Genomic DNA, 14513 nt, shown 5'->3' with positions numbered 1-14513 from the left:
AGCAAGCCCCATGCTATAATTTCTAAGCTCACAGATACAAAATCACAGCTTTGGAAGGCACCCAGGGTATCATCCAAACTGACCCCTGAAACTCATCACTGTATGCTTTAGGCTTTTGGTTTTCAGGCTTCAATGATTTATCAACAGTGGTGGCTTTCAAAGCAGAGGTTGGATGGCCATATGTCATGTATGATCTACGGTAATTGGGATTCCTGCTTTGCAGTGGGTTGGACCAGATGATCCTCTAGGTCCCTTCCAACTCTACAATTCTATGATTCTATATCTTCCTTCTGCCTCTCTGCTGAATTGTTTGTAAAACTTGCCACCATAACTACACTGTTTCCTAAACACAGGAGTACTACTGAATTATATAGTGACATCATGAGACTTCCATAGGAATATATCAGGAAAGTTGTGATTTCACTCAGTACTCTAGAATAACATTGGGCTAGATCCAGATGACAATTGTGTACAGATTTATCTGGGATTAATGCTTTGTTGTATTTGGGACTTAGCGTCTGAGTAGACATGTATAATATTTTCTCCCTCTCCCATAATTTTAGAACTTGTGGAAGATTCGGGATGGTCAAAAGAAAGCACTTCTTCACACAATGCATAGTTAAAACAATGGAATTAGTTCCCACAGGATGTAGTTATGGTCATCAAGTTTGATGGTTTTAAAATATGATTAACCAAATTCACTTGGGAGCGTAGGTATCTAGTTGGAGTTCAGATTACCAGATCATCCAAATTGCCATATTTTCTATCTCAACCCAGCTCTTAAATACATTTTGTTTTCACCAAAATCAAGTGGGAGGAGTTATTGAGTTATTGGGTATGAGGTGATTTTTGTGCTGGGTAAATATACTTGCTGACACTTTGTGAAAATGACTGCTTCAGCTACCTTAGACAACGGGACTTTCCACCAAGTGTAAGGGAAGACCACCAAGGAGGTAAGAGAATGACTCCTTATCCTGTACCTCCTATACCGTAGGAGCTGCCAAATTTATAAATTTGATTATTGTTGTAACTCACATAGTCAAAATGCCTGACTCCATGTCACATTGAGTGAGTGAAATGCACAACGGTTCAGAAACGGGATGAGATGTAGTCTAGGATGTGAGTTATGGTCACCAAACCCCCAGCTTCAAATGAAGCAGGAGCTGTTTTGCCACAGAAACACACCTCACACCTGTTGGGCCTGAGGTGGGTCCTGGTGTGTGATATCTTGCAGTCGGGCTGAGAGCCCTGGTCCTAGCTTCTGAGCCCGTTCAGAAATATTTCTGTGCAAATCACATGTGCCTTGTAGGCACGGGAATTCTCTCTGACTTGGATTGCTGTTGTTTATAACCACACCCACCTGTAAACATCTGTTGCAGGGAATTCCCTTGGTGAGGCTCAGATGTCTGAAATTTGGTGTTATGCCATTATCGTGTGCTGTTAGGAGAGAGACGGCAATTATTGCATTGGGTATATACGCGGGTGTGCTGCTCAATGGTCTTTCAAGAAGCCTTGTTGCTGTTGTTCTCTGCCCTGCATCCTTGTGCATCTCTCTACATGACTTCTTGTTTTGTCGGCCTCTCCCTGGTTCTGAAGGGCTGTGAGAAATTTCGCTCTGCAATGGCAGGAAAGGTTTTGGTGGAGAAGAACCAGAATGACTAGCTATGCGTTGTACGGAGAAGGAAAGTCTGGGCTGCAGAACACACTTACATGGGAGGAAGCACTACTGAAGTCAACAGGGCTTTCTATTGAGCATATCCTGCAAGTATCCTGTGAAAAAACAACAGGACATCCTGTTTTTTATTGCAAGAGCATGGCATCTCAGTTGTCAAAGGCCAGAGTGAAGAAGTCCATCTTCAGCATTTGTCAACAGCCATCTAGTGAAGAAGCCAGACACACTTCTGTGGGGAGGGAATGCCACAACTTAGGGGTTGCCACTAAGAATGCCCTCTCCTGGGCTGCTGCCATCTCAAGCCTCTGGGAGAGGTAGAAATACCAAGAAGCCCCCCTCTGCTGATCTTAACACCCAGGAGGGTCTGTAGCAAAGGAGATAGTCTCCCATATATTTTGGGCCCTTGAATTGGGCCAGGAAATGAACCGGCAGCCAAAGCAGCTGTTTTAGAACACACAACATGTTTAGAGCATGTTTAGGACTTATGTATATGGCCTCCCTTTACAGTACCATCATATATATGTTTACTCAGACATATCCTCCAATGCTTTGAAGCCAAAATCCAGGACACCACCTTCCCATGGTGTCATGAGAGAGTGTGGGGCCCCCGATCGCCACCGCTGATCTGTGCTTTATTTTGCCCAACCAAATATGGCAACCCTACCTCTTCCCCACATGCAATTCCTAGCCACTGGAATTCAGAGGAATGCTGCCTCTGACAGCAGAGGAAAAAATATCCAAGTGAGAACACTGTTAGCAGTAAAAAGTAAAATAGGTAAAGGACCCCTGGACGGTTAAGTCCAGTCAAAGGCGACTATGGTGTCATCTTGCTTCAGGCCGAGGGAGCTGGCATTTGTCCGCAGACAGCTTTCTGGGTCATGTGGCCAGCATGACTAAACAGCTTCTGGTGCAACGGAACACCGTGAAAGAAGCCAGAGCGCATGGAAACACTGTTTACCTTCCCGCTACAGCGGTACCTATTTATCTACTTGCAACAGTGTGGTTTCAAACTGCTAGGTTGGCAGAAGCTGGGACAGAGCAATGGGAGTTTACTACTATCACAAGGATTCAAACTGCCGACCTTCCGATCAGCAAGCCCAAGAGGCTGTGGTTTAGACCACAGCACCACCCGTGTTCCCTGTTTTTAGCAGTAATTTACTTATGGGGGCCAGGGAATCTTCTTGCTTGGGCATTTCAAATAAAGATTGCCTGCTAGAGATGCCTTTGGTATATGCTGTACCATTTTAGGGAAAGGAGTTTTATGCAGGAAGTTTTGTACAGGAAGTTATCCTACCTAAGCCCCACTCCCAATCCAGTCTGACACATCCAGGGCTGACACAACCTGGCTCTGTACCCTAAATCAATTCAGCATAAACCAGTTTGGAATTCAGCCAACTCAGGTGCAAAGCCCTATTACAGCTATGAATAGGTACAGGACAGAAACGTCGTATTGCTGTTGTGAACCTCCATTCATTTCATCAGAACTTGCAACAGACAATTTCCTGATGGATTGTGCTTGGTTTCCAGAAATACCTAATTTTCCTAATTTTATTTCTTCATTATTACCTAATTTTATTTCCTCATTATTTGACCAAACTTATTTCTAGACAGAAGGATCTGACGCTCTGTAGGAGCTTAACAGCATAATGAATTCATCTTTTCTAACTTAACAGATACAAATAAATGCTTGTGTTTACTCCCACAGGTAACAATCAAATGGTGCTATTATAGCAGCGGATGCGTTAGCTGTCTCAAAGCTATTCTAGCAGGAATTGCAAGATGTTTTCCTGTTTGAGGTTGAAAAATACAGATTCATCAGGGTAAATTCTCTTTCTGTTCTTTGTTCTTTTGTCTCTCTAAATCAATAAGCTGATGCCAGATGATTGCATTCCTTATCAGTGAAAGCTTCAAAGGAGCATGTAAATCACAGGCTACAAATCTGTTTTAAAATATTCATTTCACAAGCAGCCTATACATCTGGCAACTTACATATCATTACAAGCAAAGCCATCTTGAAAATGAACGCAGAGGTGGAGCTTGGATTTGAATGTGAAGCCTATAATGTATGTTTATACAGTACCTCTGATTTCTCAATATCCAACTAAGATATGGCACTGCATTTGGTTTTACATCAGGGATGGAGAACCTGTGGCCCATTAAAAAGAAGAAGAAAAAGCTCCTTCTTGTGTGACCACTAACTGTGCTTCTGATGTTGATGGGTCCAAGAGAAGCAGCCAACTGAGGAGGTTCGTATATAAAGATATTATCTTTTCGGTAGCTTGGACCCAAGCCATATAGAGCAGGCATCCCCAAACTTCGGCCCTCCAGCTGTTTTGGACTACAATTCCCATCATCCCTGACCACTGGTCCTCTTAGCTAGGGATCATGGGAGTTGTAGGCCAAAACATCTGGAGGGCCGCAATTTGGGGATGCCTGATATAGAGCTTTATAGGGCATAAGCAGCACTTTGAATGTTGCCCAGAAATGGACTGGTAGCCAGTGAAGTTGTTGTTATTTTTCAGTGAAGTTGTTTTAACCAGGGGAGCAACATGCTCTCTGTAACCAGCCCCAGTCTAGCCAAAGCCTCTGAACACTTTTCAAAGGCAGCCCCACATAGAGCAGATTACAGTAGTCCAACTGGGATGTAACTAAGGCATGTGTTACTCTGTGGCCAGATCCAACATCTCAAGGAACTAGTTATCCCAGTGCAGGGGAAAAGCTACCGTGTGTGTTTGCTTGGATGGTTTGAGGGGGTTTAATTTCTCATACAGAATGTGGCTTAACTCACTTGAGTCACTTACAACTAGTAGGATTGTGGGCATCTTGTTTACATCCACAGCTTTTGAAATTCTAAAACGTGGAATATGGGATAACCTATGTGGCAATGTACAGTAGTGTAAACCACAAAGCCTAGGGCAGGGGTAACAAAGGCCCGGGGGCCGGATGCGGCCCAATCGTCTTCTCAATCCGGCCCGCAGACGGTCCGGGAATCAGCACGTTTTTACATGAATAGAATGTGTCCTTTTATTTAAAATGCATCTCTGGGTTATTTGTGGGGCATAGGAATTCGTTCATATTTTTTTTCCAAAATATAGTCCGGCCCCCCACAAGGTCTGAGGGACAGTGGGCCGGCCCCCTACTGAAAAAGTTTGCTGACCCCTGGCCTAGGGCTTCCCAATCAGAAGGTTGGCAGTTCAAATCCCTGCGACGGGGTGAGCTCCCATTGCTTGGTCCTTGCTCCTGCCAACCCAGCAGTTTGAAAGGACGTGAACGTGCAAGTAGATAAATAGGCACTGCTCCAGAGGGAAGGGAAAGGGCATTTCCATGCGCTGCTCTGGTTCACCAGAAGCAGCTTTGTCATGCTGGCCACATGATCCGTAAGCTGCCTGCGGATAAACATCGGCTCCCTCGGCCAATAAAGTGAGATGAACGCTGCAACTCCAGAGTTGTCTGTGACTGGACTTAACGGTCAGGGGTCCCTTCACCTTTATGTGGCAATTATGTGGGGGATCTGGTCTTAGGTCAGGGATAGGATTCACCAGTTTCCTGGTCCATTCCATGATTAGAGGACTCCATCACAGAGGATGAAAGATATTCACTGGGAGGAACTGGTAAATCATTCTGTTGAAACCAGTAGGATTCTACCTTTGATATACTTAAAAGATCTTCCTACATAGGGCACTGTTGGGAAGTCAATGCATTTTAGGGGTTCCCTTGCTGAGTCAGCTTTCAGTTCCACCAGTTTTGACCAATGAAGGTCACCGACATTCTTCACAATTTTCATTATCCAACCATCAAGTTGATAAACATATATATATATATAGAGAGAGAGAGAGAGAGAGTGCTTTTGAACTTTGGTCCTTGAAAATGATTGAGAATTAGGTCATTAGATAATTAATTAATTAGGTAAGGAATTGATATAACCTATTGGGCCAAGCCTGGGAGCTGTACAGAACTCCTCTGAAAGTTTTCACCGAAAATGTTTGTCCAGTTCAATGTGTCATCTTATTTTGCATTTCTCAGGAGTAGAGGCAAAGACAATAACCTATAACTTTTACAAAAAGGTCCTTTTAATTAAAGGATTTAAACTAACAAGGAGGCACCTATGTACCTTCACTTTATCTTTCAGATAAAGACCTCCTGGGGTAAGCCTGACAAATCCTTATCGGGAAGATAAAGGACCCTACTATGATGGGCCTTATCGCTTAATTAAATCCTAGTACAATGTACAATGAAGTCAATAATTGGTTATTCAAGATAGCTCTTCAAAAATTGCGTCTATATTGGAGGAGGCATCTCTATTGGGCTCTCTTGCACTGTAGCGTGAGATGAAAGGGGATGGGTTACCTCACTTGTTGGCGGAAAGGAACAAATTAATTAAAAACAAGGTGTGAAGCTTAATGTGGAGAGCGAGTGATAAGTGAATCTGATGGTTTGGCAAGATAAGCAGAGAACCTTATGTCTTGAATTTAGCACAGGTCCAATGAGGCTAGGTCTCTCTCATAACCGCTACCATAGACTCAGCAGTTACTTCCAGGAACAGGTCACAATGCTGACTCCAGGCTTTGGGGCAGCAACCTGAGCGGGTCCACATCCTTTCTTCTGTCCTCATTTGCCCTCTGGACCCAATCCACACAACCACTCAAAAAGAAAGCAGAAGGAAAATGGAGGAGGCTGCTCCTTCTCCTCACTCTTGGTCTCGCTCACACGCATGGAGAGCGTTGATGTACAGGCAGTGACAGCAGCAGGGCCAGGAGACTCCGGGGCAGAGGTGGGGAACCTCAGGCTCAGGGCCTGATTGGAGCTCTCCTAGCCTGTCTGTCTGGCCCTCAGAGCTCTCCCTAGACCACATCCCTCACTGGTCCTGCTTCGCACCCTGAATGTTTCTCCCTGACTGGAAAGTGTCCTTGAACTCAGATAATGCCCTTTGCTTGCCTAGATGGATGACACCGATGGATGTGTGTGCAGAAATCAGTCTACAGTACTGTAAAAAGGCAACATCTCCTTCCATTGTTCTATCCACTTGTGCCTCTGGCCCTACGCACCACTGCCTTGTGACTCTCAGGAGGTTGCCTAGAAGGGAATGCAGCCTTTGGGCTGAAAAAGCTTCCCCACCAGCGATTGGCAGTGGCTCCCATAAGGTCCCAACAATGCCTACTCCTGGTTCCAAAGCTACACCAAAAATCACTTTAAAAACAGGTAAAAGGTAAAGGGACCCCTGACCATTAGGTCCAGTCGTGACCGACTCTGGGGTTGCGGCGCTCATCTCGCATTATTGGCTGAGGGAGCCGGCGTACAGCTCCCAGGTCATGTGGCCAGCATGACAAAGCCGCTTCTGGCGAACCAGAGCAGCACACGGAAACCCCGTTTACCTTCCCGCTGTAGCGGTACCTATTTATCTACTTGCACTTCGACGTGCTTTCAAACTGCTAGGTTGGCAGGAGCTGGGACCGAGCAACTTAAAAACAGGTAGTGGGATGTAAAAAGTACAGTCGTACCCAAACACCTTGGGTGTCAAACATTCCGGCTCCTGAACGATTGAAAACTGGAAAGGAGTGTTCCGGTTTTCGAACATTCTTTTGAAAGCCAAATGTCCAATGGGGCTTCTGCAGCTTCCGATTCCTGTAGCCAATCAGAAGCCGCACTTTGGAAGTCGAACGTATTGGAAGTTGAACGGACTTCCAGAATGGATTCTGTTTTACTTTGGAGGTACGACTGTACAATGTTGCAGCAGAAAAAAACTGATTTGGATCCCCGTTAGAAGCCAGGTGCTTTTAGGTACCGGTAGTTCCATTTTACATGACCTGGAAGGATAACAATATTAATTTTATCATTTATACTCTGTCCACCTGGTTGGGTTGCCCAAGACATAGCACTGATATATCCAGGGTCTTGGGTCCCTCCTTTGGTGCATTTTATAAGTGATGCCCTTAGGTGCTCCTTCAGCACACTTGCAAGTAGATCTCTGTTTCAGTCCCCACCATCAGAGTGTCGGACTAGGACCTGGGAGACCAAGGTTCAGCCATAAAGCTCACCAGATGACCTTGGGCCAGTCACTGTCTCTCAGCCTCACATACCTCACAGGGTGGTTGTGGGGATTAACTGTGGTATGCCACCTTGGAGGTGGGATATAAACACAAGAAATAAATGATAAATAATAAATGTTAAAAGCATCTCAGGTAGTAGGGCCTTGGATGGAGCAGTAGTCTGCTTGCTGACTCCACATAAGGTGACTTCATCTGTTACTTCATATGTATTATACCTCTGGTTAAGCTAGCAGGGGCTTCAGAACAATACATTTCCATGCCTGAATTCCATTTTCAGGTAGGGGCTAAGCAGATATGAGTTGAGAGATCTACATAACAGTTCAGTAGGTGATATTGAAGGACTGAAGGACTGATGGAAAGCTCTCAGTCCATCATCTTGATCAGCCATTCTTCTCTGGTTTGAACTTCGTCTTTTTTCCATCTCTGGGCCAGTAGTATTCTTGCTCCTGTCGTCACATACATAAATAGTCTTTTCAGCTCTTTCGGAATCTCTGTACCTAAAATGCCTAACAAAAAAGCCTCTGGTTTCTCCCCACAAATGTTATTTTAAACATTCTTTCCAATCCAGTATATATCATTTCCCAGAATGCTTTGAGGCCTGCGGGTATATAGGGGCGGTATACAAATGTAATAAATAAAAAATAAAATAAGTAAAGGCGCTACACACTGCCTGATTTTTTTTTAAAAAAACTATACTGTATACAATTGTGAATACACAACAACGAACAATGCAGTTCATGTCAATTTAACTTTATTTCATTCCAGCCAGCCATTCCAGCACAATGAATAAAAACAGGGGTCAACCTAAGAAAAGCAGGATTAGGCCTGGCCTATGTGTTCTCACAGCAGCCAAGCAGACCCTCCAGCACCTTGTATTCAAACCTTGGGGGCAGAGCATTGCCATTCTAGCTAGTAGCCATTGAAAGCCTTGACATCATCATCATTACTTACCTGGGATAATATTATTCCTCCCATTTATTATTATTATTATTATTATTATTATTATTATTATTATTTATTATATTATTATTACCATTTTAATAAACAAATACAAAACCAAGAACCATTAAACACCAATCCAGCATGGTACACCTAATGGTGTTTATTCTATCCACTGACTTTACACAATGAGAAGACTGAGTGGCTGGTATAAAAAAAGGTCTTGATAGAAGTCATTAACAGAGTTGAAGGAAGGATTCCAAGTTTCTTGGAACACTTATTTAAAAAGCAGTCGGGAAAGGAACAAACAAACAGATCGCAAGATGACGAAGCCTCCTTTTCCCCAGGGAAAGAACGGCAGCTGCCTGCCTACATAAAGTCCCATTTTTTTTATAAAAAAAGGGTCTTTAGAGGATAGCAGAGCTGGGGAGCCCTAGAGATCCACGGCCAGCGAGTCACAGCTGGGCTGACCAGGAGCGGACTCGGAGCGAGGCAGGTTCAGGAGTTCAGGCGAAGGAGGGCAGAATTCAAGCCACCCGGCGCGGCCGTCGGTGGTTTAGGTTCCTGCCCATGTGAATGTGTCGGCGGCCACTTTCCCCCCGAGGTCAGCCAGCAGTTCAGAGGCTTGAAGCCTAAATTCCGCCGAAACGAACCAGAGCCCACTCATAAAACAGGAATAGGAGGCGAAAATGGGTCAGTTGAAGCGGGATGCGGGAAGGCGACTCCCGCGTTACTGCTGCGAGATCAATAGGGAAAGCTCACCTGCGGGACAGAGGGCGTCAACTCGCAGCTGAGCTCATTCCCACGACCAGCTCCCTTTGGGGATGTTTATGAGTGTTAGCGAGATCCTCATCACCGGTGCTGTTACTACTGTATTAGAATCAGGACACGGATCTGCTGGGGCGAAAGACGGAATGGGAAGAATTATGGGTTTCATATGCCAAGCATATATTCCTTGTATCGGCCCTAGGGAACTCGGCAGCGGCAAGAAAGATTAATTCGGATTATTTCTCAGCTGCCCTGGAAAAAGCCCACCTACAGCGCCAACTCAATTAATAAATTCTGCGCATGCGCCACGCCGCTGCTGCGTCGAGATTTCAAACTGCCAGGCTTCCTTTGCGCGCATGCGTATTGCTGTACAGCTTTTTTGTCAGCGAAACCGGCGGGGGCGGGATCGCCATTTCCTTGCGCGCGCACCACAAATCCCTTTGCGTCACTGCCCAACGCCCACCAGCGGCCTTTTCCGCCCTACATCCGAAACTGCGCAGGCTCGCGAGAAGTGTTTTTTTTCCCCGAGGCCTGTTTGCGGCGGGTTAACCAACGAGCGGAGCGCAGCCTCAAGGAGGGAGCTGGTCCTCCAGTATCCCAGAGTGCAACGCGGCGTCAGTGGCGTCGTTCGCTCCCCCCGCCACAACCCGCTCCCGTCGTCTTTCCCTCAGCCGCCGGCCGCCATGTTGTGCTAGCTTGCTTCGAGCTCCTCGGCGGCGGGCGCTCAACCAACCAACCACCCGCCTCCCTCACAGCGCGGCGGGGTCGTGAGAAGTAGGAGTGACGCGGGGGTCCTCGCACCGCGTTCTCGCAGGGGCCCGACGCCATGGCAGCAGCCCTGGGAGGAGGAGGGGACGGAGGAGCAGGTACGGGGGGGAAATTCTCCGTCCGCGAAGGCCGAGGGGGCGCGGCTGGCTCGGGATACAAACGGCGGGACCCAGTTGCGGGACGGGGAGGCGATTGGGGAGAGCGTGCGAGTGGGGAGGGGCCTTCTGATCTCGAAGGGTGGGTGGCACAGGTGGCCCTGTCAGCCCCGTCGTTTGCTCGGAAGGAAGTCCTACTGTTTTCCATAGGGTTTAACCCCGCCCCCTCAATGTTTTGTGTGCCCGCGCGTGGAGGGCGGGTGTTATTTAGTAAAGCCTGTAGGAAGCAGAAGCGGATCGTGGGTTCTAAAGTGGCGGTCGTGGGATGATCCTCTATTGAGACATTGACAGGAAATAGCTAGAGGGCCCTGCGAGTTTCGCCTTTGCTGGTGGGGTTGCTTAATCTACAGATTACGTCGAGAGAGATTGGTCAGAGGTTCACAGGGTTTGTTTTGGGGTATCGGGGAACTGGCAGACGGGGGAGTAGTTATGGGGGGGGAGGGACAAGCGGTACGATGCTCTTATGAAAGGGACGCTTGATGCTGGAGCTGCCCGGGGAGTTGCCAACTGCCTTCATCAAGGAGGTGAGCCTTCAGATGTTCGTTGGACTCCCAGCTCCCATCAGCCCCAGGCAGCGTGGCCAGCAGCCAGCTGTGATTGATGGGAGTTGTAGTCCAGTAACCACAGGCTGCTCACTTCTGATGAAGAGTGGGCCACCAGAAGTCAATGCTGAAAGACACTTAAGTGGGTCTGAGGATGAATTATGGGTGTGTTTCTATAGCTAGGAAAGCAGGAGAGACTAATTGATTTCTAAGCCTTTCCTTGAAATAGGGGAGAGTCTCACGTCACAAGTGTGGACTGCACTGGATTTAATACCAACTCTGGAAACAGAGTATTTGGACAACTGGGGAGTAAGGACTAAATGATCTAATATTATTCTGATTGGGTTGCTTCTCTAACACCTTTTTACATATTGTTGCAATCCACCCCAATCTGTGTGGTGTGAGATTCGAGGGCTTCCAGACACTTACCCAGGGCTTGTTTTCCTCTGAATGAGGAACAGCAGAGACTGTTGTCTTTAGGATATATGGTTTATTTACACATATATACAGCCTGAGTCACCAATGGAGGGCCTTGTTTCTCCCATAGCCGCAACTATGGATTCATAGAGAAATCAAACATCTCTCTGACTCTTTTTCCAGCTTGCTGCATTGGTTCTAACTCACACCACTCAGCTCTCCACTCTGGCCTGACTATTCCAGCAATTGAATTTGTGCTGGATCCAGGAATTAGAAGGGAGGCTCAGTCATGTGTAGCCTACCCCCACAACTTGTAACAATATTAAAATGTTAGTGCTATCAGTAATTTTTTCAATACTGCTGTGGTAGCATGGTTCCGTAGGAAAAAATGTCTTTTAGTACAGTACTACGTTCTCTGTTCTTTGCTAGGTGAATTTAATTTTGTTTGGGGTTGAAATGATTTTTCCATCTGTAGGTTAGAAACTTTATTTGAACGTTTTAATCAGTTTTGTTTTTTGTTCCCATCATAAGAATGTATAGATACTTTATATGAAACCATCCTAGAGTCCCTCAAGAGTTTTTACATCTTGCTTGAGAGCAACTGAAGCAATGATAGTTAAAGGGTCATGAAGTAGCATCAGAGAAGAGATAGTGACAAACTGACCTGAGGAAATATTGAATTCCAGTTGAGTGTACAGTGGTACCTCAGTTTGCAAACGCAATCCGTTCCGCGGAGGCGTTCGCTCACCGAGGCATTCGCTCGCTGAAGGCCCGCTTCTGCGCGGTCACGAAGCACCGATAGAGCACGTGCATGCTGCACAGATCACTTCTGCGCATCCGCGTCTGCGCAACCGACACCACGGAACCCGGATGTAAACACTTCCGGGTCCGCGGCATTCGTAAACGAAGGTTTTCGTAAACGGAGGTAGGCGTAAACCGAGGTTCCACTGTATTTAGCTTTTATTTGGAAGCTCAAATCTTCTTTTTGAAAAATTTTGTTTGGATTTAAAGTATGAATTGTGATTGCAGTTTAATATCATTACTTGTCTGGAAACTTAAGATTTGTCAGAGTACTGCCTGAATGCTGTTGTCAGATATATTGTGTACATTACTCATTTCCACAAAAACTATGCTGCAATTCTAACTGATGGTTCTGAATGCCACCTTAACACTTACTAAGCTTTAGCAAGTAAGCACACAACTGAAACATTTACTGTGAAACTTCTAACATTCTTGTGTTACATAATCTTCCTTGGATTGGAAAATTGTTTTATACTCCAACCCCCACTGTTCATTGTTAGCATGCCTAGAGACTTTTCACTCTCTAAACCAGTTTTTCTTAACCTCTTTTTCTCGGGGCCACACTTTCAGAATAAAAATTTGCCTGCACTGCACCATTTTTAAAATTGATAACAAAAGGAAGCAACTCCTAGCAGTTCTTGGTTTATAAAATAGAACACAACTAATTTATAATATGAACATGGGACACTCAGAAAGTATGAAACAATTCAGCTACATAAGAAAATGAATCATTCCCAAAATGTGATTATAAACCAGGTAATCTCATTTATGTTAGGTCTAATTTGAGACAAACAAACTCATCTCCTCATCAACACAAACCTTTCTCTTTTCTGATCTTTCACATTTATGAGAGCTGAAAATATCTGTTCATAATAATATGTTGTGGAGAACTGTAGAAGAAATAGCCAATACTATTCTCAGAACTCTGTTCAATTGGCGATTTTGGATCACAGTTAGGATTGTCCTCAGCATCTCTTGATGCTCTTGCTATTTTGAAAAGATGCCCCATGCTCTGCAAATAAAAAAATACTTTGATACTATATACTACACTGAAATGTTTAAAGGTTTCTTTGATTTTCCTTGAATCTTCCCATCACACTTGTCATCCTCTCCTGCCACACCAGTGTGATACACCATACCCTTTGAAAACCAATGCTCTTAACAGAACTAATTGTTTGCCAGACACTCATTACCTAAGCCCCACCCTATGATGATCCATGACGCGACCATTGCTGTGCCTGACTCAGGGTCATAGCTGTCAAGTTCTCCCTTTTTAAAGGGAAAATCCCTTATGAGCTGAATAGGCTTCCTCGCGAGAAAAGGGAAAACTTGACAGCTATGCTCAGGGTCAATGTTTCCCAGGAAAAGGGGAGGATGTGTCCGTTGCCCCCTGGACTATGTGTTCCCCCCCCCATGGTTGTGTCTCATCCCTGTGTTTGCTCCCATCCTGTAGCGACCCATGAGGTATTGCGTTTCCCCCCCTGTAAGCCCATGATCTATTTGGGGCCCCCACCCCCCCACCCAGGGCTCCATTCAGGATAGTATTTAAAGGGCTGTAGAGCTGAGGCCTAGTCTGTAAAGTGGAGCCGAGGCCTAGTCTTTGGGCTGTAAAGTAGAGGCAAGGCCTAGTCTGTGAAGTAGAGGCGAGGCTGTAAAGTAGAGCTGAGGCCTAGTTTGTAAAGTAGAGCAGAGCCCTAGTTTGTAGGCTTTAAAGTAGAGGCGAGGCCTAGTCTGTCAGCCTTGGCTTGGGCTAGTATTTAAATGTGAGCCGAGGCCTCCGCCCTGTATCTCCATTCCTTGGCCTGACTGTGGGTTTTCTGGTAATGGCCGCCTTGGTTTCAGTTGCTCAGTTGATGACATCATTATTTGGTGCCGCCCTTCAGAGCTTTTGCTGGTGACAGCGCGCGATCTGCCTTTCTGTTGGATGCTGCTGGAGTCTTCAAAACTTCTGCTGGTGATGTGTAATTTGGGCGCCACTTTTTGCGTTTAATCATTATTTTAGGTATGAAAGGTGTGCTTTTTTGGAAAAAAATTATGCCAGAGCCCTCCCTGGTGGGCAAGGTACGCTTTGTCCTAATTTGATGCAATTTGGTTCAGCGGTTACAGAGGAAGGTTGTTACATCCGCACGCACAGTCGGAACATTCATATATATATATAGATTGTTGGGTAGCCTTTCTTTTTCTTTTATTTGTTTAATCTTGAAATTAATGAGATCTTCAGCTGATATAAGAAAGTCTGAATGTAAACTTGCAGGGTGACCTACCACTTGTCTTTTCAACTCTTGCCTCAGTGGCTTATTAAACCTGGCTGGGTCCAGGCGGGTTGAATTGGAAGGTGCAGTGTGCGGCAAATACTCATTGTAGGAGAGGGAAGTGCCATCTGTGCTCAATGAGGACTTCCCTA

At 45.6% G+C, this 14513-nt stretch overlaps 1 protein-coding gene across 2 annotated transcripts in view; it reads left to right on the top strand.

Annotated features, from left to right (window-relative positions):
- The first annotated feature begins 9973 nt into the window (after positions 1-9973).
- RBM33 (RNA binding motif protein 33) overlaps positions 9974-14513 on the top strand; it is an 88924-nt gene continuing 84384 nt past the window's right edge. For both annotated transcript variants that reach the window (XM_035130072.3, XM_035130073.3), the window contains exon 1: positions 9974-10292. In XM_035130072.3, the coding sequence (XP_034985963.1) occupies positions 10253-10292 (40 nt within the window). In that variant the 5' untranslated portion in view covers positions 9974-10252. The remainder of the gene's footprint in view (positions 10293-14513) is intronic.

Source organism: Zootoca vivipara, chromosome 11 (genome assembly GCF_965207765.1).
Source record: "Zootoca vivipara chromosome 11, rZooViv2.hap1.1, whole genome shotgun sequence".
NCBI lineage: Eukaryota > Metazoa > Chordata > Lepidosauria > Squamata > Lacertidae > Zootoca > Zootoca vivipara.
The sequence above is the reverse complement of the archived record's forward strand: the minus strand, read 5'-3'. Positions and strand labels throughout refer to the sequence as shown.